At 36.8% G+C, this 24,203-nt stretch overlaps 1 protein-coding gene across 3 annotated transcripts in view; it reads left to right on the forward strand.

Annotated features, from left to right (window-relative positions):
- The first annotated feature begins 397 nt into the window (after nt 1–397).
- IFT80 (intraflagellar transport 80) overlaps nt 398–24,203 on the forward strand; it is a 32,528-nt gene continuing 8,722 nt past the window's right edge. Inside the window, exons 1-14 of one of the 3 annotated variants that reach the window (XM_048314526.1) lie at nt 398–597; nt 1,831–1,903; nt 2,454–2,675; nt 5,148–5,258; nt 7,087–7,155; nt 10,602–10,711; nt 11,005–11,094; nt 13,995–14,132; nt 20,157–20,336; nt 21,510–21,628; nt 22,115–22,189; nt 22,641–22,804; nt 23,347–23,411; nt 23,822–23,957. In XM_048314526.1, the coding sequence (XP_048170483.1) occupies nt 1,867–1,903; nt 2,454–2,675; nt 5,148–5,258; nt 7,087–7,155; nt 10,602–10,711; nt 11,005–11,094; nt 13,995–14,132; nt 20,157–20,336; nt 21,510–21,628; nt 22,115–22,189; nt 22,641–22,804; nt 23,347–23,411; nt 23,822–23,957 (1,516 nt within the window). In that variant the 5' untranslated portion in view covers nt 398–597; nt 1,831–1,866. Of the gene's footprint in view, nt 598–707; nt 796–1,830; nt 1,904–2,453; nt 2,676–5,147; nt 5,259–7,086; nt 7,156–10,601; nt 10,712–11,004; nt 11,095–13,994; nt 14,133–20,156; nt 20,337–21,509; nt 21,629–22,114; nt 22,190–22,640; nt 22,805–23,346; nt 23,412–23,821; nt 23,958–24,203 lie in introns of those variants that run through there. The other 2 variants (XM_048314528.1, XM_048314527.1) reach the window with 2 other exon arrangements.

The following is a 24,203-nucleotide window of genomic DNA, read 5'->3' on the forward strand; positions in this document are numbered from 1 at the left end:
TACGGCAGGGAGGGGAAAGCGCCCAGAAATCCGCCGGGAGCGGCTTTTTGTGGGGAGAGACGGAGGGAGGGGAGCTATCAGGGGCTGAGGGTGACACGGTGACACTGCCCCGCGCCCGTGCCGGCGGAGAAAGGGTTTAATTTTAACTTTAGAAGTAGGTCAGTGGGCGGCGCTTGGTTGCTGGGCGGCGCGCGCCAGTTTAAATATAATAAAAAAAAAAAAATTATTAAAAAAATTTTAGAAGCGGAAAAAAAAATTAAAAATTGTGACAGCGCGGCGATTTTGAAGCGGGTTTAATTAATTAACGGGCGGCGCCGTGGCACCTTGGGGGGGGGGCGGGGGGGACCCGTGAGGTGGCGGAGGAGGACGAGGAGGATGCAGTCTCGCGAGAAGTCGCCATAGAGACGGCGGCGCTTGGCGGCGGGGGGAGCGGGTCCCGCCGCTCCGGAGGCGACGGGAGCGGGAGAGGGAGGTGGGATCATCCCGGGGTCCGCCGGGAGCGGCAGGCGGGATCGTCCCGGGATCTGCTGGCAGCGGCATCCGCCGGGAGCGGGCTCTGGCCGCCGCTCTGCACGCTGCCTCCCGCTGCCCGCGCAGGTAAAGGCGCGCTGGGGAGGCGGCGGCCGCCGTCGCCCTCCCCTCGGCTGAGTCACCGCCGCGGTGGGCGAGAGGGTCGGGAGCCGTGACCCCCGGCTGGGCGTGGGACGGACGGATGGAGGGGAGGGAGAGCTCCGGGGGACGACAGCTGAGATCCGAGCGGGGAAGCCCCGACCCCCGGCTGCTGGCGGCCCTGAGGTGGGGGGTGGATAATCTGCTTCTTGGAAAGCTGGAAACTGAGGGAAAAGCGGGTGTTGGCACGGCCGGAGAGCGGGCGGTGGGGACCGCGGCTGCCCCGAGAGGGTTTGGTGTCTCCTTCTCCGTGCCCCCGTGCCGCCGGCTGCTTTTCCTTCTCAGCAGCCCCCCATCCTGCTGTGGCATTCCTTCCCGGTGCCCCCATCCTGCCGCTGTTTTCCCTTCCCTGCGCTGTCCCCATCCCGCCCTCCTGCTTCTCTGTCCCGCCCGCTGGTTTTCCTTCCCGGTGCTGCCTCATCCTTCCCTCTGGCTTTCCTTCCCTGCGCTTCCCCCATCCCGCTCTTGGCATTCCCTGCTCTCCACACCCCGCTCCTGCGCCATCTCCTCCGCCGTCCCTGATCCTCATCCCCTGGCCAGCAGCTCCGGATGGGAAAGGGAGGAGGCGTGAGGCGCTTTGGCTTCTCCGAGCCGGGATAATTCCTGGTTATTGCCGCATCTCTCCTAAAACTCCAGCGGAGCCGCTGCTGGATTCCGTGGGAGTTGGATGTAGGGAATACGTGGGCTGGTAGTGATGGATGTACCTGTGGATGGGCCCAGGGTGGCCGTTCAGCCTTTTAGCGGCACATGCAGAGCAATTAAAATGCATTAAAAATGATCATAAAGTTCGAGGCTTTGAAAAGAAAATATCGGGTTTTCCCTTCCTGGCTGTGTCAGCACAAGGAAACTCCAGTGCTCCAACCTCTGATGTTTCATACTTGATCTTAAAGGTCTTTTCCAACCTTAATAAATCAAGGATTCTCTGTTCACAGCATCATTTTTACTTTAAGTTGTCCATATTCAGTTGGATAATGGGAAAACAGAATTCCCTTTAAACTCAAGTCTTTCTTGGTGCTTATTTTTCCCCAGTACTGATGTACTATTACTTCAGAACTTTTTATTTTAGTGGTATTGTCTTTCTTTTTAATTTTGGCTGCCTATGTATGCATATATATTATGCTAATTATACATACTTATATATGTATTTTTCTTTTACTACAGTTGTAACACATGGTTTTAATGCTCTGAACAACTGAGATGAGACTGAAGACTTCCCTTTTAAAGGAGCCAAAACATATCCTTTGTCACAGAAAAAAAACTTAGAACACCACGTTCAAGCCCTTCCAGAAAGTATTTTTTATTGTTGCAATTACAGTAAAATACTGGTAAATTGCAGATGTCTTATTTCCCTGTTTTTCCTTTGTTCCTCTTGTCGTTGAGTGCAGCCTTTAAGGACAGTGTTTTAAGAGATATTGAACACATATATGATGTGGTGTTAATAATCCAACACCTTTGAATGATAGCTGGGTGTTTTGAACTTGTATTTTGTACTAAGACCTTTCATTAGCCCGACATTTTAGCCGTGTTTTGATAACTTTACATCGTGATAAGAATTATATTTTTACATGGTAGTTTGCTTTATATTTGGCTGAATTTTTACCAGCTCTTCTTGGCACATAAGAGCAAAAAAAAAAGAATAATATTTTTTTTTTATATAGAACATTCCAGGCAATCTTAAAATAATCTTCCTGTATTGTCCCTTCAGTTTTGCATAGCTGAGATGGGATATTTTGTCAGCTTATTTTTAAGAGTTAAACGTTTCATATTCCTTAATTGAATGAAACATAAGGAATTGGTGAGCTGTGTGGGATGGACAACAGCTGACGAGCTCTACTCCTGCAGTGATGACCACCAGATTATGAAATGGAACCCTGTGACCAGCGAGACCACTCGAGTGGTGAAGCTTCCAGATGATGTTTATCCCATAGATCTGCACTGGTTTCCCAGAGGGATTGGTGGGAAGAAGCAATCCCAGGCTGAGAGCTTTGTTCTGACAAGTTCTGATGGTACAGCAGTTTAAAATATTTATTGTTTCATACCCTTCAGTGCTCGTGTCACTCAAATACAAGATGTTATTTGGGCAACAAGAAGCTTTGAGGATTGCTTGGGGTGGGGTTGTTTTCCTTTCTCCCCAAAATGATTTTGCACACAGCCAGGTTTTTCTTCCTGCATGAGTTTTCCTGCAACAGCCAGTGCCTCTCTGTGACAAGGATTCCTCAACCCAATGGAAAAGGAGCATAATGTCTTTAAAAGGTTGCATTAATTCCTGCTTGAACTGCAGATGTTTGAAATCAGAGCAAATGTAAATTTAATCCCCTTGGGTTTTCTTCTGAAATGCATCTCTTGGGGGATATTGTTCTTTTACTTCCTACTTACGTTGGCCGTGTTGCTATTTTTTAACAAAAATGAGGAATATGTTTGGCTTTAACCTTCAAATTAAGCACAAATCATAAGTGATTAGAATTTTTTTCATCTTTTATTGAAAATTTTATATTAGGTCAGCATTTAAGAGTGCATGGAAGTTAATGAACAAAACATACATATTTTATATTCTCTGTTTGGATAGGCTGGGAGTCTCTCACTGGAAATTCCTCCAAAACTGGGGAGTAATTTTCAGGTTGAGGACAGTTCTGGCTTCAGTACTTAATAAAAATAAAGGAGCAGTATTTCACAAATGGGAGATGTAAAGTAAGGTTAAATTGAATCACTTCTACCTACTCCAGGCACGTGGCTAAAGTTTTCCCTTTCTGTGTAGTAAGTTGTAATTTGAAAGTCTCTGTTCCCTCAGTGTTAAGCTGAAGAACAGAAATCCATGGAAATGGAGAAACCTCCATGTGGGAATGCAATAAAAAAAGCATTTGACTGTCAGCAATTGTAAATTCCCGTGTTGGAAAAGCAAAGAAGTTGCAGAAGTAAAGGTGATATCCATGAAAACTTGATCTCCCCTGTTCTGCAGAGGGATTATGATACAGTTTTAAGGGATGATCGCATTTTTTCCAGAGAATTCTGGAAAGGTGATCCTGCTTTTACACGTGACCATGTTCTTCCCTGCTCAGCTACAATTTTCTCTGTTTCCCTCTTTGGAAGGGGCCTTGTGAAAGATGTAGGAGCTTGTGGAGTGGGAGAGGATGCAAAAGATTGGGAAAAGAGTCGAATGTCGAATGGATAACAGGATTTTGTCCCATACTTTGACCTGACCCATTGTTTTCTTGGTATTTTGACCTCGCCAAAGCATTCCCAGTTGCCTGTTCTTCCATTGGAATTCCATTTGTCTCTTATGTGTTGAGGAATTGCTTACAGAACTATTCAGGGATTTTCATTAGGTCAGTGGACACTGTTGTTTCAATAGATAAAGTCCCACGGAATTCTTTATATACTGAAAAAAGTAATGGCTCTGAGGAGCTCAGCCACTTCATGCTGAGTGCTGTAGGTGATGGCATGGGAATATTCCTAGTCCTGGGACATTGGGTTTAAGGATTCTCCAGTGAAAAAGGTCTTGGATACAGATGGGACGAAGACACTGTGCATGGAACAAGGAGATCAGAAAATAAAAGATGTTTTTAATGTAAAAGCAGAAAAGGCCATTTTGGCAATTGATTTGGGGAAAAAAGCGTTGAATTCCTTTGAATCCAGTAATGGCTTGCACATGAAACAGGAGAATCTCAGACCTGAGAGGTGTTCTGTACAATAAGTGATGCATTAGTTAGATAAATTCTCTTTTGTGGTTATCAAATAATGGAATGCATTAAATGAACACCCCGGAAGTGTTGGATGGGGCTTGGAGCAACCTGTTCTGTGGAAGGTGTCCTGCCCATGGCAGGGCTGGAATGAGATGGGATTTAAGGTCCCTCTCAACCCAAACCAGGCTGGGATTCCATGATACTTTAAATTATCAGTTCAAATAAACTGATTTATCAAACCATACTTTTTCATCAGCGTTAAAAATCTTTACCTTGGAAATCTTGCATGGGCAGAGGCTTGGCTGGATGATTGTGCCAAAAGTTCAGGTCACTCAGGAACTTGCTTGTAGTGGTTCAGTCTGGCAGTTTAGATCAAATAATACTAAAATAATATGATTTTAAAGTAGTTACTTTGAATAACTGGACTGTTCATTTTTCCAAGCTCTCCACTGTCTGCTCTTTGCTCCAGTTTAAATTTGATCTTCCTGGATTTAAGCAGCATCCCTTATTTGGGAAGAAAAACTTCCTGATCCTTCTGTTGAAATCATTACAAACTTTGGGGTTGGCTGCTGTGGAATTCCATCCCAGCTCCATCATGGAAGCAGGAATAGTTCTGATTTTAGCTGTGAAAAACAGTTGGATGTTTTCTTTGTACTGTTGGTTTCTTGGTTTGTGAGTGTGTTTTCAACAGAAGGTAACAGCACTGCTGTAATAATACATAATGTAATGCAATTAATGATTTAATATGTAATTGATTACCTACAATTATATGAATTACACACTGTATCTTTCATTTAGGGAAATTCCACTTGATTTCCAAGTTAGGAAGAGTGGAGAAAAGTGTGGAAGCACATTGTGGAGCTGTCCTTGCAGGAAGGTGGAATTATGAGGGAACAGCCCTGGTCACAGGTGAGCATTCCTATATTAATGAACTGCTTTGAAAACTAAAATAATAAGCTAATTATTTTTGGTCTTAATTATCACTGAAGTTGTTATCACCTTGTTTACTAGGAGTTCATTTTGCACTATTTAATTAATGCTGTTTAACTTAATGTTGCCTGTTTTAATTAATAGAAGTGGTAGTAAAAATATTTCTCTTTTTTAGTTTATGTCATCCAATCTGCTTGAAAGGAAATGTTTTAATATCAGAGTGCTTAGATGGTTTTGTGGCTGTTCTGAACTTCAGAAAGGAGAGTATTTGATTTCTTTTTTTTCTATCTGTTCCAAGGAGAAGTTGCTAAGTTGGTACATTTATATCCCTGCACGATTGGCGTTTTTTAGCCAAAGTTTACTGAGGCCTCAGTGATCTTGAATATTCCTGTCCTTTTATTCCTTAATTATCAGTAATTATCACCTGCAGCCTGTCTATATTGATGCTAGGAGAGTGGGCCCACAATTTTTTCATCCCTACACCCTTTTTTGTCCTAAATCTTTTGCTAATTAGTTGCTTTTGGCATTTTTTGGTCCAAAATTCTATCTTGGTGTTAAGGGAAACTGATGAAATTCCCTGTGCTGGACTCCTTGCTAGGATTTCTGGTGGTGTCAGCCTCCTCTGCAGCCTCCTGCTGATGGAGGACAGCTGATTCCTCTGGACAAATTCCAGCTCAGGCCACAAGAACTGAAAATAATTTTGGATCTGCTCATTTCCAGACCCTGAAATGCTGCTTCAAGGAACTCTGTCTGGCCTGTTCCTCTGAAATCCCAGAGGGACAGAAATATTGTTCGTTTTAAAGACAGCTTTGCCTCAGGAACTTCTCCAAAGACAAAGTCAAAATTGTCTTTTGAATCCCTTTTTTTTATGAGACTGCATAACACTGACACTTTTTTTGGGAGTGTGGGAATTCATCACCACTTCCAGTTTATTCTGAGAAGATCAACTCTTCTTATACCACAACTGTACTTGGAGGAAGAGTAAATAAATCATTGCTACTGCATCATTTAAAATACATTTATGGCTGTATTTCAACAGCATCAAATGTACACAAAGAAGTTTTAATTTTGACGGGTTTTTTTTTACATTTTTTAAACATTTAAAGCTATCTTGGCCAGATATAAAAAGCAGATATATGGTAAATAAATGACCGTTGAATGGAAGACTCCATTAAGATCTAGGTGTACCTTTTTCCTCATTAATTGAATCTGGGAGGCCTAAATTGAAGGGCCAGAGCATTTTAAAAATGACACCACACCAGGAAATCTGTGCTGTTAATAGAGCCCTAAGTGTGTTGGGTAGTGTTTAACAATTTAATCTTCAGTAAATAAACTGAGTTATTGGGTAACACACAGTTATGGCAGGAAATTGAAGCTGTCCAAACAGAGTTATCTTTCCTTTCACCATTTATCAACTGTGAAACCTCCAGTTCAATCCATAAAATCTGCTCCTGCTCCCCTGGGGCTCCTCAAACTCCTTTAAGCAGCCTCTGGGCCATTGAAGGAATCAAAAATACAGAATTTGGGATACTTAAATTGTGATGGACTTTGCATTCCCGGGAGCAGCTTCAGAAAAGACTTGAGGGATTTTCAGGAAAGGAAGATTTGTTGATAGTAACAAAAGAACCATCTTAAATATTTTTCCTTCATATACTTCCTAGTGCATGTTTGAAAGACTAAACAAAAGGAATTCACCTGGAAGAAAACCTGGATTTATTTTAGCTCAAGTGTTTTTCCTGAGTAAATACAAATACATTTGTTAGACTGATTATGCATTGAATGTGCTGATTTCTGTGCTCCTTTTCAGTTGGGGAAGATGGCCAAGTGAAAATCTGGTCTAAAAGTGGAATGCTGAGATCCACTTTAGCTCAGCAAGGTGAGTTCGTTTGCTCAAAGCTCCATCAGAACTCATTCATTTGGGTTATTCTGAAATGTATTTAAATAACAGACCCTAAATATGGCACTGATGGTTTGTTCAAGGTAGTAAGGCCTCAATTAAAGTTAAATGTAAATTACAGTTGCATTTTAATAAGGTTTTAAAAAAATGTTTCGATTTTCAAATTAAAAGTATTGCAATATTTTTAGGCAGCAGTCTCAGTCCCACCCTAAGGATTTGGTGCCATTTCAGTGAAGATCCTCAGCTAAATTTTGTTTTTCACACTTCATAGATTGAGCCCATGTGACCTTCTGACATTTTTGAAGAAACCACATGCACCTGGGGTTGGGTTAAATGTCAGACCCTTATCTCTTTCTGAAACAAATTATCTGAATTCTTTCAACCTGGGGAAGGCATTTTAACCACAGCAGTGAATGTAAAATGTATTTCAGTTCTTCTAAGGAAGTTCACATGTACATGCAGTGTTTTTCAGGTAAAAAGCTAAACCAACTGAATGAGAATTCTTAAAAAAATTAAAATTGAAGCACACTTTACTATTTCTCAGTTTATGTTGTCAAATTTTTTTGTGTATAACTGTGCTTACTTGAAGTTTGAAAAAGCCTATGAAGTAAATGATACGCTGTAGTTTGAAATAGGAATTTTCACCCGTCTCTGCAAGTTTCTGGTGCAGTACAAAAGCACCGAGTCTCCATGGAATAACTGTCACCTTGTATTTGTGTTTTCAACAAAAAATCATCTGAAACCCTTTAAATTCAGAGTCAGAATCCCACAGCCCCCTTTGGAAGCACTGCCATAGCTGGGATCAGGACAGGATTCTGCGGGAATGATGATGTTTCAGGGAGGTGCATCGTGTTCAACCAATTTTTCCCTTCCTTTATCATCATGAGAACTGAAAGGATTCCCATTGCCAACATTCCTTTGCCTCATTCCACTCTTTGTATTAGAAATAAATTCTCAGGCTCGTATTTTGGGATGATGATCCACGTGCCTGTTCTATCCTTGGCCTTTATTCCTCCTTGGATTCCCTCAAAATGCTTCCTTTTGTACTCCTTGTCCTTACCCTGAAATGTTACATTTGGACTTCCACAGTCCACTGATCCATTTTGATGAGGAAACTTTTTTCCATGATCTCTCAGATAATGTGTTGGGAACCCACAGGATTTTCATGGAGTCATGGAACAGTTTGGGTTGTAAGGACCTTAAAGCTCATCCCATTCCACTCCTTCCATGGCAGGGACACCTTCCACTGTCCCAGGCTGCTCCAACCCAACCTTGGGCACTGCCAGGGATCCAGGGGCAGCCACAGCTTCTCTGGGAATTCCATCCCAGCCCTCCCCATCCTCCCAGGGAGGAATTTATTCCTGATATCTATATTCTCTTGGAGACAACCCTCACGAGATCTAAAATTGTCTGAATTAGTGTTCCTCCTCCTGTGACAGTCCAAAATCCCACACAAACTCTTGGAATTACCAAAGTCTCTGTTGTGGGATAAGAAGCTGGATCTTCCTCCTTCAAATCCCAATTTTGTGCCTTTCTCCCTGCTTTTCTTCCAGAGTATTCCTTCCTGCAGTGTTTATCCCTGCAGTGTGTCTGTTCCTCGGAGTTTTCCAGGGTGTTGGCAGTGTTCTCCCAACCCAGTCCTTGTTAAGTGCAGAAGGAAATGAGTTAACTCAGCTCCTGCTGTTAAGCCCTGGAAATTGTGGTTAAGTACTCAGGCATCATAAAAAAGGGAAACATTTGGTTTAAATAGAAAAGTCTTCTGATTGTTAAATCAGTATTAGAACAGGACAAAAAAATTGAGTTTTATTTAGAATTTCTGCTCCAGCTGGTGACAGACTTTATGGCATTTTCAACAGGAACTGCCAGGAGGAAAACAGCCAGTGCCACATTTATTTAATATATGTTGTATTTCTGTGACTTGTCTGCTCTGATGGTTGACAAGTTAAAAAAATCTTTCATAATTCTGTATTTTTAAGTAATAAAATGCCCTAAAAGAAAATATATATGAAGTACAGAAATCTTCAGGAGCAACGACACCAGGTCTCAATTTAGAGGGTGAATATTTGGGAGCTCAAATAGAGTTTAACCGTAATAAAATCAGCTTTTTGCACAGAGAGAAGTGGGGAGATATGATTTTAGGGCAGTTGGAGCAGTTCAGTCACTTAATTATCTAAATCTTATCAAAACATTCCCATACAAAAATATTCCTGGGTCATTTTCTGAAAGAGAAAATGCCAAAATTGTCATTGAGGATTTTGTCTTGTAACAGCATTTTTAATCCTTTTGGGGTTTTTTATTACCATAAAGTTACATTTAAAATTGTTTATTTGAACAATTTTAATTCAGTTGCTCAGTTTAATAGTTGGAGATTCTTTTTACTTAACTTTCTTAGTTTTATTTCAAGGAATCAAGTAGCAAAATCCTTTGATTTTTCTTCAGAGGAGACAATCCTGTCAAATAATGTGGAAAATATTTGCATAGTTGGCAAGTCCGACTTTTTAAAATTCTTTTTTTTCCTTGGATGTTTTTCCACGTAATTTTTGCTTTATTCTGTTTTCAAAAAATCTAATTTGAAAACTGGAACGTGATTTTAAAATGGAACAGTCAGCTTTATTCCAGATGAAAAATTCTGGGAGTTTCAATGTAAAAAAATTTCAGTTAATTGGGAAAAAAATCTGTGAAGTCTCTGGGCCAGTTTGATTTATTGTCATTTATTTTGTAAATTATTTGTGTATGGGATGGTTGGGGGTTTTGCATGTGCAGCAAAACAAAAATATGTGTTAATTATGGAGCCTAAATATCTTAAAAAGAATGATTTAGGTGTAATACAGAACTTTCTACCCACATTTGTGTTCAGTCTCACAATTTGGGGTGAAAAGAATTGTTTTTTGCTGTCTCTTGGTGAGTGTTATTTTGATTTTCTGTATGTCTGGAGTGACAGTTGTGGCTTAAATTGCAACAGTAGATAAAAGCTGTGTATGAATACAAAATGCAGCTATTTCCTGTTGGTTTTCTGGACTTGTTTAAAACTGCACACTTAAAAGTTGTAGAAATTGATAATGTGGTAAATGGCAATAGATAATGGGGTTTGAGAAACATGTAATGTACATTTATATAATACAGTATTATTTACATAGATATTTATCTAATATAAATTCAATCTATTTTCTGCAATAATTATGTAATATATTTTATGTATCCTTCCATAAATATGTATTATATATAAATATGTTTTATGTACCACACATTATTGTATTTTATTATCAAGATGATATCTTTTATTATCAAAGTATATTAGATTAAATAAATTTTAAAGTATTAAAAGGACAGGTAATGACATGCCTTGCTGTAGGAATTCCTGCAGGATTTGTTCAGCCAAGCCCCAGGAATGTTTTCCATGTTTTCCATGTTTTCCATGCCCACAGGAACACCAGTGTACTCAGTGTCCTGGGCACCTGACTCTGACAAAGTTCTCTACACCTCAGGGAAGCAGCTGATCATTAAACCCCTCCAGCCAAATGCTAAAGTTTTGCAGGTACCATTCATAATCTGATGAATTTTTGGCATTTATTTGCATAAAGAAAGATACAGAAGCCTTTCCCTTTTCACTTGGGAAGAAGCAGTTGTTTAAAGCAGGATTTTAGTGCAGATTTTTGTCCTTTGATTCTGCCTTGTTCAGGCTTTTTTTAATTTCTTTTTCTGCTGAATCATAAAATCGTCAAGGTTGGAAAAAACCTGCAAGATCATCAAGTCCAATGAGTGATACATGTTAAAAATAGAAGTTGTCAGGATTGTTACATCTGTTTAATTGATTTTTTTCCATTTCAGTGGAAAGCCCACGATGGCCTGATTTTAAAAACTGACTGGAATTCAGTGAATGATCTGATTCTTTCTGCAGGGGAAGATTGTAGATATAAGGTGAGTTCTGCTTAAATTTTAACTACCTGACCAAAGAAGTTATTAGATATCCTGAAATTTCTGAATTTTAATCTGGAAGCCCAAAATGAAATGAGAAGTCTTTCACTTTTCAAGAAGAAGTTGTATTATTTATACATGCACTTCACTCTGTGTAGTAACACAAAATTACAATTTTTCTTTAATTTTACGGATAAAAATCCATAAAATGGGAGTGAAACAAAAAGAAAAATATGTAGAAATATAGAAGTGATCATTTGAATTAATATAAGATGTGACATATCAAATTAGAGGAGCTAAAGCTGCTGTTTGCTATTACAGGAACATTAGTGAATCCCTCAGTAAATTTTAAAATATATTAATATATATTTGGATGCAGAAAATAAATTAATATAATCTGCATCCAAAATACAAAGCACATTTTGTGTTTCTTCCCTTAAATAAAAACTGATTTTTAAATGTATCCTGTGTTTGGTTCTGTCATTTAACTGTGTAATGGCTGTGATAGAAGATATACTTACGAAATTAAAAAATCCAGTAAATTATTAAATTGCTGTGTGGATTGGCTTCCTGGTATTTTGTTGATTTCCATAAAAATCTCTTTTTTTTTGGAAATTTGCAGAGGAGCAGAATAAACCTTGTGGCTCTTTTACAGACTTGGGGTAATTTACAGGGAATAAAACTCAGGGGTACAAAATATTTTATACAGAATATTTTGTACAGAATTATGTGACATTTGCCATGGCAAAAAGCAAAGTCTGTTGCATTAAACAAAGCAAGACTGATTAAATAATAATATATATGTGTGTGTATATATATAGTTACACTAAATTAGCTTGGACAATTATTTCTACAATTTCGATGGTCATGAGGGAAAATGATAGTTCTGGAATAATAAAAATATAAAAAGTATATATATAAAATAAAATATGTAACTATAATATAGGTGGTTTTTCTAGTAACACTAAACTTGGACAATTATTTCTACAATTTCTATGGTCATGGGGGAAAAATTATACTTCTGGAATAATGAAACTATAACAAGTGTATATATAAAGTAAATGTGAGGTATAATATAGCTGATTTTTCTAGCTACACTTAACCATGAGGGAAAATGATAGTTCTGGAATAATAAAAATACAAAAAATATACATATAAAACAAAAGCGAGCTATAATACAGGTGGCTTTTCAAGTTACACTGAAAACATGGGGGAAAATTAAACTCCTAGAATAATAAAAATACAGAAAGAAATATATAACAAAAGCGAGCTATAATACAGGTGATTTTTCAAGTTACACTGAAAACATGGGGGAAAATTATACTCCTAGAATAATAAAAATACAAAAAAAAAATATATATAACAAGAGTGAGCTGTAATACAGGTGATTTTTAAGTTACACTGAAAACATGAGGGAAAATTATACTCCTGGAATAATAAAAATACAAAAAATACATATGTAACAAAAGCGAGCTATAATGCAGGTGATTTTTCAAGTTACACTGAAAACATGAGGGAAAATTCTATATATATATATAACAAGAGTGAGCTATAATACAGGTGATTTTTCAAGTTGCACTGAAAACATGGGGGAAATTATACTCCTGGAATAATAAAAATACAAAAAAAAAATGTATATAACAAAAGCGAGCTATAATGCAGGTGATTTTTAAGTTACACTGAAAACATGAGGGAAGATTATATATATATATAACAAAAGTGAGCTATAATACAGGTGATTTTTCAAGTTGCACTGAAAACATGGGGGAAAATTATACTCCTGGAATAATAAAAATACAAAAAAAAATGTATATAACAAAAGCGAGCTATAATGCAGGTGATTTTTAAGTTACACTGAAAACATGAGGGAAGATTATATATATATATAACAAAAGTGAGCTATAATACAGGTGATTTTTTAAGTTGCACTGAAAACATGGGGGAAAATTATACTCCTGGAATAATAAAAATACAAAAAAAAAATGTATATAACAAAAGCGAGCTATAATGCAGGTGATTTTTAAGTTACACTGAAAACATGAGGGAAGATTATATATATATATAACAAAAGTGAGCTATAATACAGGTGATTTTTTAAGTTACACTGAAAACATGAGGGAAAATTATACTCCTGGAATAATAAAAATACAAAAAATATATATATATAACAAAAGCGAGCTATAATACAGGTGATTTTTCAAGTTCCACTGAAAACATGAGGGAAAATTATACTCCTAGAATAATAAAAATACAAAAAAATTATATAACAAGAGTGAGGTATAATACAGGTGATTTTTCAAGTTACACTGAAAACATGAGGGAAAATTATACTCCTGGAATAATAAAAATACAAAAAAAATACATATATAACAAAAGCGAACTATAATACAGGTGATTTTTCAAGTTCCACTGAAAACATGAGGGAAAATTATACTCCTAGAATAATAAAAATACAAAAAAATTATATAACAAGAGTGAGGTATAATACAGGTGATTTTTTAAGTTACACTGAAAACATGAGGGAAAATTATACTCCTGGAATAATAAAAATACAAAAAATATATATATATAACAAAAGCGAGCTATAATACAGGTGATTTTTCAAGTTCCACTGAAAACATGAGGGAAAATTATACTCCTAGAATAATAAAAATACAAAAAAATTATATAACAAGAGTGAGGTATAATACAGGTGATTTTTCAAGTTACACTGAAAACATGAGGGAAAATTATACTCCTGGAATAATAAAAATACAAAAAAAATACATATATAACAAAAGCAAGCTATAATACAGGTGATTTTTCAAGTTCCACTGAAAACATGAGGGAAGATTATTCTTCTGGAATAATCAAAATGCCCCCAGAGTGTGCTGCCATGGGTGGATATTCCAATTTTGCTGCAGGTTTGGGACAGTTTTGGCCGTGCCCTGTACAGTTCCCAGCCCCACGAGTATCCCATCACTTCTGTTGCCTGGGCTCTGGATGGAGAATTGTTTGCTGTGGGATCTTTCAATACTTTACGTCTCTGTGATAAAACTGGGGTGAGTAAAACTCTGCAAATAGGGGTGGAATTGTCCAAATTTATTGATATCACAGCAAGGATTCCTCAGGATATCAGTGTACGCGTGGGTATTTTATTAACAGCAACTACTTGTGATTGCCAGCACCTTTTTGCTGACCAGAATATTTTATTTTTAATAATATTTTGCCTTTTAGGACATGAGGTTTTTACCTAAAAGCATAGAGCTCACAAACATGTCTTGTGGTCATAACTAATCATAAATTGCAATTTTTAGCCATAAAAAGGAGTGTATAACAATAACCTGATAAAAAAGGAAGAACCATGCCCTGCACTTTTATTATTTAATGATCTTTTTTTCCTTTGAAGGTTTACTCCTGAATCGTTTTTACAGGGTTTTTTTCAAGCTGGTCTCCAGTTAAAATGAATTTAATGCAGTTTCAGCTCCCTTCATTGGTGCTCTGAGTTAGCACAGATTGATCTCATTTGTCTCTGTGGGTTCCTTGTGGTTCTGCACATTTTTGTTCAGATTTTTTGCAGCAAACTTTGATTATTTGGGACTTACATTGTCCCATTTTCTAACTCTTTTCTCATTGTGTTTTTTGCTCTTTTTGGGAAAAAATTGCTGTGGTGTTTTGGGTGTGTTCAGTCAGGGATGGTTCCTCTCCCCATGAATTTGGAGTGTGTATTTCAGATATTTTAAATTCATGAAGAAGAACCTTTAAAGATTATCTGAGAAGAGGCATAAGGATAAAGTCCGAGTTTTCATATTTCACTTTTTGTAGTGATTCTGATTTCACTGATATTCACTGACAGTGTATAAATAGAATTCAATTACAAGTTCCTAAGTAAAATTTAATTATAATTATCTTGAAGGAAAAGTACTCAAATGCAATTTTCTTTTGCAAAGTGTCAATTTGCTGATTTAAAAATGCTTTTTTTTTAATATCTCCAGATCTGTACTGTAATTTAATTTACTGTAAGTCTGGGTCAGGCTCCTGCTAGCTGAGAACCAATAATGTTTTAATCAGCATTTAATACTGAACAGGTTATTGGGAATTTTAATGCAGACAGGTTTATTTCTTGTCTAAAGTAAAGATTATTTTACCTGGTTTATTATTCAACTCTGAAACAAAAATGAACAGTAGCTGGTGCCAGATGCTTTGTGTATTTAGCAGCTCCCACTGATAATTTATTCTGTCCAAATTCAGGATTTTGGATGTAAATAATGACATTGAATGTAAATATTGACTGAAGGAGTGGCTGTGCTGGAATTGAGGGAGAAGGAGGATGGGATGGAGTTTGAAGAGAACCAGACCTGGCTTTTCCTGGTCAGCCCAGACACTTTTATTGTGTCTGATATAATGGGGCTGCATTGGCAAATTGCTCTCCAGGGAGCCATCAGGACAATAAATATATATCATTAACTCTTCTCTGGCATATGTGTTCACTTTGGGGCATAATTAAATTAAATTCTTGCGCTCTGTGCTCTTTTCTCATTTTCTTTCTATCTCTCTACGATGTTCAAGCAGCTTCATGGTAAAAAACAAACTTAAAATAACATTTTAAGTTGTATTTCTTTGTTAAAAAAGCACTGTTGATTCTGTCGCATTTGAAGAGAAATCATATATTTATATATAAAATAAATTATTAAAGCTGTCCTACAGGCAGGTTGTGTTCCCAGGGCCTTGGAAGTGTGGAGAGATCAGTGATAAAAAAACATTAAAAGTGAAACACTGGTCAAATTACTCATTTTAGTTAATAAATAGGGGCATCCAATTTTTATTTAAGTAATGCTGAATGTATTTATGCATCTTCTGTTAATGATTTATTTACCCTGAATGGGGATTGATCAGTTTAATTTGATTTTTTTGTTTATTTTCCAAATGCTCTCTGCTCTTCTTCCTGAACTTTTTTTTATCTGGGGATGTTTATCTATAAATTGATGTTTATTTGACTGCTAAATCCTGCCCTTTGCTTTACTCCTGTCTTCATCACTCTGCTGAGCAAATTCTGTGTAACAAAAGCAATTATTTCCATTAATCCATAAATTTTTAAATTATTTTATACATTCTTCAAACTTTTTCTTGTATTACAGAATAAATTTTGGCCATTTTAGTACACTGTCAGTTTGCATATTGGACTGATCCTCTTACGTTTTTATATTCTATCAAATTTTGCTAGAAATTCTATTAAAAAGATGGAATATTGCCTGATAGCTTTGGAAAATAAAACATTCTGCAAGGGTAACTATTCCTCAGCCCCACCCCATTTAAAACCAGTGGAAGTCTGGTGCTGTGGCTAAAAAATACTGAGGATAGAAACCATCCAGGAATATTAAAACTACAGTGCAGCAGGTCCAGAGAAGCTTTGAAAATTACTTAAATGTTGAGCATTAAATGATTTTTATTCAGGGCAATAAACTGTGTGATTAATTTAAAATTAATATAATTTATCCTTAAAATTACCATGATACTGATATTATACAGAGATAAAATAGGGAGCAAGCTTCTGGAAATGAATGTGTGCAGCACATTTGTACAATACGTATTTTTTCTATCATTCTGATAGAAATGAACTTTCCAAAACTAGAGCACTAGAAAATCCCAAAAAAATCTGTTTTCTATGGAATTACAGCTGTGATCCCATTCCATTCAGTTTTAGTCTTGTGCATTTGGCAGTGTAAAAAAATCAGGTGATTTTTCTGCACTGCCCCTGTTTGATCTGCTTTTACTGTTCAGGATCCTGAATTCTTTGCAGCTCAATAAAAGCAAAAATATTATGGATAGGTTTCCCATGGAATTATACTGTTGAGCAACTCTTTCCAAGCTGGCATATTTTAATTTATTGGAATTGGCTAATACAACTTCTGGAAGAAAATTAAAGCACTTGGATCACCTATGGAAGTAATTCTTTACATCAATATTTCGTTTTCTGAGGGGAAGAATTTATAGGGGACAGTTTGGCATCCTATTTTAGTTCTTGGGTTGGTAATTGTGGGAATGTTGTTGGATTTCTGGACAATTCTAGGTATCTTCTTTTGGGGGTTTATTTTGTAATGTTGAGCTGATTTTCTTACCTCCAGTTTTCCAGATTGGTTCTGGGTTAGAGAATCTTGTGTGATTTCCTGTGGGGATAATAATAGGTAAAATAATAATAAATAATACATAAATCTAATACTAAATATATTTCTAAATCTGATATTGTGAAATAGCAGTTTAGTTTATATTCAGTTCAATATCAGAGGAGTTCTATATATAGATATATTACATATACATTTCCAACAAGCTAATTCCATAGGTGTGTGCATCTTCAGGTGGTCCCAAGTGTGGATTTCCTTTGGAAAATGACTGTTAAAACCTTGTAAGATCCAATTTGACAGCTGACATCAGCATTCCCTGTTCAGAACTCCTCACCCTGGGAAGCAAAATCCAGCCAGGAACATGCAAGTGTCCTTTGCACAGCTGACATCAGTGTTGCTCTTTTAATTTATACTTTATATTATAAATTGTTATTATTTAGTTTATTATTTCTATTTATTTGTTATTTTATTTATTTTTTAATAAATTATTATATTTTTAATTTATAAATTATACCTACTTACATATAATTTATATAAAATAAAATACTCTCTCTTCACTATATTGTTTTAAAAATGGGTATGATGTGTATTCATTTATTGCTTTCAGTCCAGAAATTGCTGATTAAATCCCTCAGATTGAGTCTTGGAGCATCAATATTCCAGATGTGGAAGCCTGTCCTCGTTCCTGGGACAGAGTTCTGGGAATGTGCTCCTTGAAATCCTTTCAGCCACATCCCGGGAGCCAGAAATGGGAATTGAGTAGGAAGTCAGGCAGCATTTAGGGACTGCAATTCTTCAGTTTTACTCAGTTGTGCAATCAGAAAAGGGAAGCTCAAGTTGCTGCTTTTATGTATTTATTTAACAAAATGAAACTTTCAGAACTCCTGGGTTTGTTCTTGAGAGAATTCAGTGAAAAATTAACGATGGCACAGGAAAAGTAGAACCCAAAGTCTAATAGTGCATTAATGTTGGACCAACATTCGTTCCTGGAGTCACAGTCAGACCTTTCCTACAAAGAAAATCAGTGTATTTAGGAACTACACAGCAGCTATTCCAGTTTTTTAATTCTTTCTATTTAAAAATGAAGAGCTGAAGTGATTTTTCTGATAACATTTTATGTCCATGATAAATGCAGCAGACATCTGCAGGGAGCATGAATCACTGGAGTGGTCTGAATTATGCAGAGCCTTCAAAAACAGCTGGAAAATAAAGCTTTGAAATGGCTTTCTCTGGGTTTTTTTTTTTAAGTGTAAGTTTTAATCTGGAAATATTTGAATGATTTTCAATGACCTGAAGAAAAAAAAAGTTTATAAAACAAAGTAATTTTGGGAATGGATCCTGTCAGAGCTGCAGCGTCTCTGCTTTTCATGGAAAAGTAGCTCCAAAAAAACATTCCTGGAGCCCTTCAAGTGGTTTTTAATTGATGGTTTGATGCCCTTTTATTCCTTCTGGGTGGATCCTTGATCCAAGGGAAATGACCTCGGAAACAGCCGGGTCTGGCTGGGAGGATCCCAGGGCTCAGCTTGAAACAACTTCTTCAAAGTGTTCCCAGACAGATCCCAGCTGGGAAAAACATCTGGGATGGAGGTCAGGGAGAGCCTTCTCCCAGTGCTGGGCACAACATTCCAGGGCTCTTCCTGGCCGTGGGAGGAGTCAGACTTTAATTATTGGGACTTTAATTACTAGAGAGTGTTTGGGGCTGAATTCATGCTAGCCAGGCAGAGGAGCAGTTATGGACTGGTCCAAAAATTGGAATTTCCTTCCCAAGTGCAGCTCACACGGACAGGGAATGATGTGGAAGGTGAAGCCTTAAAATTGAGGCTTGAAAATGGAGATTCAGGCGGTGCCAACATCACCTTTCACTCACCCTGATGTGTAAAAAACAGCTTTAATTCCACTCAGAATTCCCAAACCAGGAGCACAACTGGGGTTGAACTTCACCCCATTGAGTTCCCTTCCCACTGAACATTTTGAGTCCAACCCCTTTATTTTACTCCACTTTTTGGGATTTCCTTCGATCTAAATCATATGAAGACTTCATGTGAAGGACTTAATTTTTAGGGGTTTTATGCTCTGCAAAAGAAATCAGTATATGAAATATGCTAGAAACATCAGGTGAAGATTTTCTTCCAACTGTCCCCCTTTTCAGATAATTTCATGTGTCCAAAAGTCAATCCAATGTTTGCATTTAACTTTAATCACATGATTTTTATTATTGAATTGCTCCTTAAGACATCAAATATATTTGAATATTCAGGTAGTTCTTCAATTACTACGTGGTTTTTTTAAATACTCTATTACATAAAGAGGAAATAATTGAGATTTGCTTCTTGTTCTAAAATCTGCTTTCATATCTTCCTAAAATTCGCTAAAAAGATGATTTAATTTTTATTTGTCATCCATTTTCAGGGAAACATCTCTCTGGAGATTCAGGGTGATTGGTGTGATCTCTATTTCTGAGATGCAGGAAATAAAAAACAACTGTCTTAGGCTGCAAATTCTCATTTTTGACAAGGATTTATTAATAAGGGTCTAAACTTCAGAGGGGTCTCATGGATAAGGCTGGGGGAATTAAGAATAAAAGTCTCTGCTGGAGGAAATTTTTAATTAATCCTTCATGTGGACAGTAACAACAGAGTGGAGAAAACACCATTATTTCTTAAGCACCTTGACTTAATTTTATGTTGTGATTGCCTGGATTTATGAATGAGAGTACACTTGCAATAAATTGTGAGTAGAAAACTGGTATCTGATGTACTTCAGGCATATTGACATTTTAATTTCTGCTTTACCTGATGCTTTTTCTTCGCCAGAGTCTGACTTAAACATCCAATCCCAATGCGATAAAAACTTCATTTATTGCTGCGTCTTCAAAAACCCCAACCCTGCAAATGTGTTTATGACGATAAATGACTTCTAAAAAATACAGGATAACTTGAATTGTGATTTTCTCTCCTTTTCCAGTGGTCTTATGCCCTGGAGAAGCCCACCACTGGCAGCATTTTCACCATTTCCTGGTCCATCGATGGCACCCAGCTGGCCGGAGCGTGTGGGAACGGCCACGTCATCTTTGCCCACGTGGTGGAGCAACACTGGGAGTGGAAAAACTTTGAAATCACCTTAATTAAGAGGAGAACCATGAAGGTAAAATCACATCAGAGCTGGGCAGTCTGATCACAAAGCTTATTTTAATGCAAAATGGGAATTTTGAAGTTAATTTGTGTTCCCAGACACTGACTCACGACGTTCACTCTCTGGGATAATAAAGATTTCCGGCCTTCCACATTTTCCAAATTACAAGTTTGTTCTTTTCAGCATCAAATTCCTAATTAGAAACTAAAATGGTTTTTTCTTTTCATGTTGGATTGGGTGAAGTTGGAGCAGCAGCAGTGCTGGATTTGAGTCTGGGGCAGTGGGTGGGATGTTGTGAGTCAGAGTCTGGGAACACACAGCACAAATCAGGTAAAAATTCCCAGTTTTTTCTCTCATTCCCAGACATCGACTCGTACCAGATGGACTTGGGAATGATCTCCATGGGATTTAAATTCTATTTTTGAATATGCAAAGACTGAGGAAGTGTAGCTAACCCTGAGTCAGGACTCATTTTTAATTCTGGTATTTGATAGTGATTTTATTCCTATATATTTATGTAGGAAAATCCTACAAAAATGTTGCAGGTGGATGTTTTTCCTGAGCATTACAATGAGTTAATGAGTGATGCTGTGGTGGACGTAGCAATTAATATATCCTTGGCAATGGTTTCTGGGCTCTTGGAATAATTGAGTTCAGACCTTGTTTTGCAATATTGGTGAATAATGGAGAACATCAGAAGGAAGTTACCACCCTCAGAATGGTGACATCTTCAAAAAAATCCCCCAAAACCCCACAAAAAAACAGGATACTTTTTTTTTAAGGTACCCCCTTGGATTTTTATCTCCCTAAAATCTCTTGACCTGTAAAATCTGTTTTGATTTGAGGCAAATTCTGATTTTCTTGAGCAGGTTTTAAGCGAAATAACAAAACCAAAACCTGGCCACCCAGCCTATCTCCTGAATTTCCTGTGCTTCCAAGTGTGGAATCATTAAAATTCTAGAGCTCTGCAACATCTTCATCCCAATCCTGGGTATTGCTGGATTGTTTGGCTGGGATCACTGAAGTGTTATTGCAAATACTCAAATCATCAACGACTGAACAATCTTAAAATGGGAATTTTCAGACCTCCTCCATCTCGGATGAGTTTCTCAACAAGAGCATGTCACTAATCAGTTTTCCTTTCATCTGTGTTGTTTCATTCTGTGGCCCTTTTCCTTTGCTCAGGTGCACAATGTCATCAACGATGCCGTGGATTTGTTGGAATTCCGGGACAGGGTCATAAAGGCCTCCCTGAACTATGGATATTTGGTGGTTTCCACTTCCCTTCAGTGTTACGTGTTCTCGTGAGTAACACTAATTCCTCTTGCTCAGATTTTGTGGGAAAGAGTGGCAGGAACTCGATTGGAAGCACAATAATTAAGTTAAGGTTTAATTAATGGAGATTTTCTGCTCAGGAATATCTGCTCAGTGAACACTGATGCAGCTCTAATAGGGCACAAAGACTCTCTGACCTCCAGATCACGGTGAAAGAGTCAGAAATATTTTCAAAATAAAAGAATCCATATAAATATCATTTTGCTGGTTTTTAAGGCTCCTGGGGCAGCTGCTGCTGGTGGGAAGGGACGAAACCATGAAGGCAGAGGTGTTATTCCACCATATTTTGTGCTTCTCAGTGTTCCTTGGCTTCCTAAATGCTGTTAGAAGTTGGAAAACCTCCCTCTTAGGAATATTAGGTGATTAAAAATATGGGGTTTGCTTTACTGAATCCAACTTTGTGCTTGAAATACGTGAAAATTAATGATTTTAATGCTGATTTTTTGTATTTGCAGGACAAAGAACTGGAACACTCCATTGATTTTTGATCTAAAGGAAGGAACTGTGAGTTTGATTCTCCAAGCAGAAAGGTACCTCCTGACTTCTTAAAATGTTCATTATGAACATAATATAATTATTAAATGAATAAATAAATAAATTCAGTTATTATATATATAACAAATAATACATAAATGTATTTATTTATATATAAAATAAATACATTTATTTATTATATGCATATATATAATGAACATAATAAGCTCAAATTGAAATGTTGTAAATAAACAAGAAATACCCAGATAAAATCATGAATATTTCACATAATAAACATTTCTTTTGGCAAAAGATAATATTCACATTAAAACCAAACTTTTCCATACAGAACTTCCAGAATATCTTGGAAATGTAAAGCTTAGAAATGATGGAAACTGGAAAAACAGTTGCAGGATATTAAACCCGTTGTTGAAAATATGATTTTTCTGTATTACTTGGTGATTTACTTCTTTGTTGTTCAGGTTTTTTTCTTTTTTTTTTTTGTAGGCATTTTCTTCTTGTAGATGGTGGAGGACTTTATTTATATTCCTATGAGGGCAGATTAATCTCCTCTCCAAAATATCCAGGCATGAGAACAGATGTTTTAAATGCCCAGACAGTGTCCTTGAGCAATGACACCCTGGCAGTGAAGGACAAAGCTGATGAGAAGGGTAAATTCTGGTTTATTTGTTAGAAAAATACATATATTTATTATAAAAATGAATTCAAATTATGGGTCTTGCTTAAAATTGATTTCAAAACTTCAAGAGGATGGTTTGGCTTTGAACTTCCAGCTGATCCGTGGAATATTTACAGAAAATACTTGAGTAAGTTTTTACTCTCTGATGGGATTTTTCAGTCAATTTTCTCTCTTTCTAAACATTTCCATTCATTGAGTTGTGGGTTAAGATTGAGTCAATCTGGTATTGGAAATGTGGATTTATTTAAATTCTGAGTGCAGATTTTTATCAGAACTTGGTGTCATTTCTGTAAAGCCCCATTTGAGATAGGAAATGAAAAATAGGGATAGGAGGTGAAAATTCAGTTTTTTATACAATTCTTTTTTTCACCAGAGTGTGAAAATCACTGGTAAAGCTCACACAGAATATTTTATCCACTTGCACTAAATCACACTCAAAAAAATGGAATCACTGGGAAAATCTATGGAAAGCTGCTGTTTTAATTAATAAAGCAAATCATTATTTTTCTTCAGTTATCTTTATATTTGAAGCTTTATCTGGGAAGCCCCTGGGTGATGGAAAACCTCTGACCCACAAGGTAAAGTGAAGGATTTAATGACTTTATTTTACTTAGAAATTAAGGATCACTAATGGGCTTCCTCCATAATGGGACTGAAAACCCATTAAAGGTTTTAAAATCTTAATAGAATGGAGCTTTTCAACTGACTTTTAATGCTTTGTGTTGTCTTCAAATTGTTTTAATCTTCATGAAATTCAGTTTATAAAATCACAGAATCATGGAATGGTTTGGGTTGGAAAGGACCTTAAAATAATATTAATTCCAGCCCCATTGAATGATTCATTCCACAGGGAAATGACACAAAAAGTATTTTCTCAGCCCAGTTTATCAAAGAGTTTTCTGCTTTGCTTTTAGGGAAAAAAATCAATTTGAATGTCCAGACATTAAATCTCCAAAATAAAATTCAGAGATTCTTTTCTCCTTTTCAGACAGAGATTGTGGAGATTGCTTTGGACCAGAAAGGACTTACAAATGAGAGAAAAATAGCTTTTATTGATAAGAACAGAGATCTTTTCATCACCTCAGTGAAAAGGTTTGGGAAAGAGCAGAAGATTGTCAAAATAGGTGAGAAAAATTCAAATTGGTGTTTGGGAAGATGCTGGCAGGGAAACAGATTTTTATCTAATGCAAGAGACAACATTTTGCTTAATTAATAGTGAAATTGAACTTGAAAAAAAACCTGTGGCTTTTATATGATAGAGCTAGAAACAATTTCAGTACATTTTATCTAAATTCTGATAATTTTTCTGTCAGTTCAATGTAAAGCAGCAGTTAAAATGTTACAAACTTGAGGTTAAAACCTTCGAGAAA

The sequence above is a fragment of the Corvus hawaiiensis genome, chromosome 10, assembly GCF_020740725.1.
Source record: "Corvus hawaiiensis isolate bCorHaw1 chromosome 10, bCorHaw1.pri.cur, whole genome shotgun sequence".
NCBI lineage: Eukaryota > Metazoa > Chordata > Aves > Passeriformes > Corvidae > Corvus > Corvus hawaiiensis.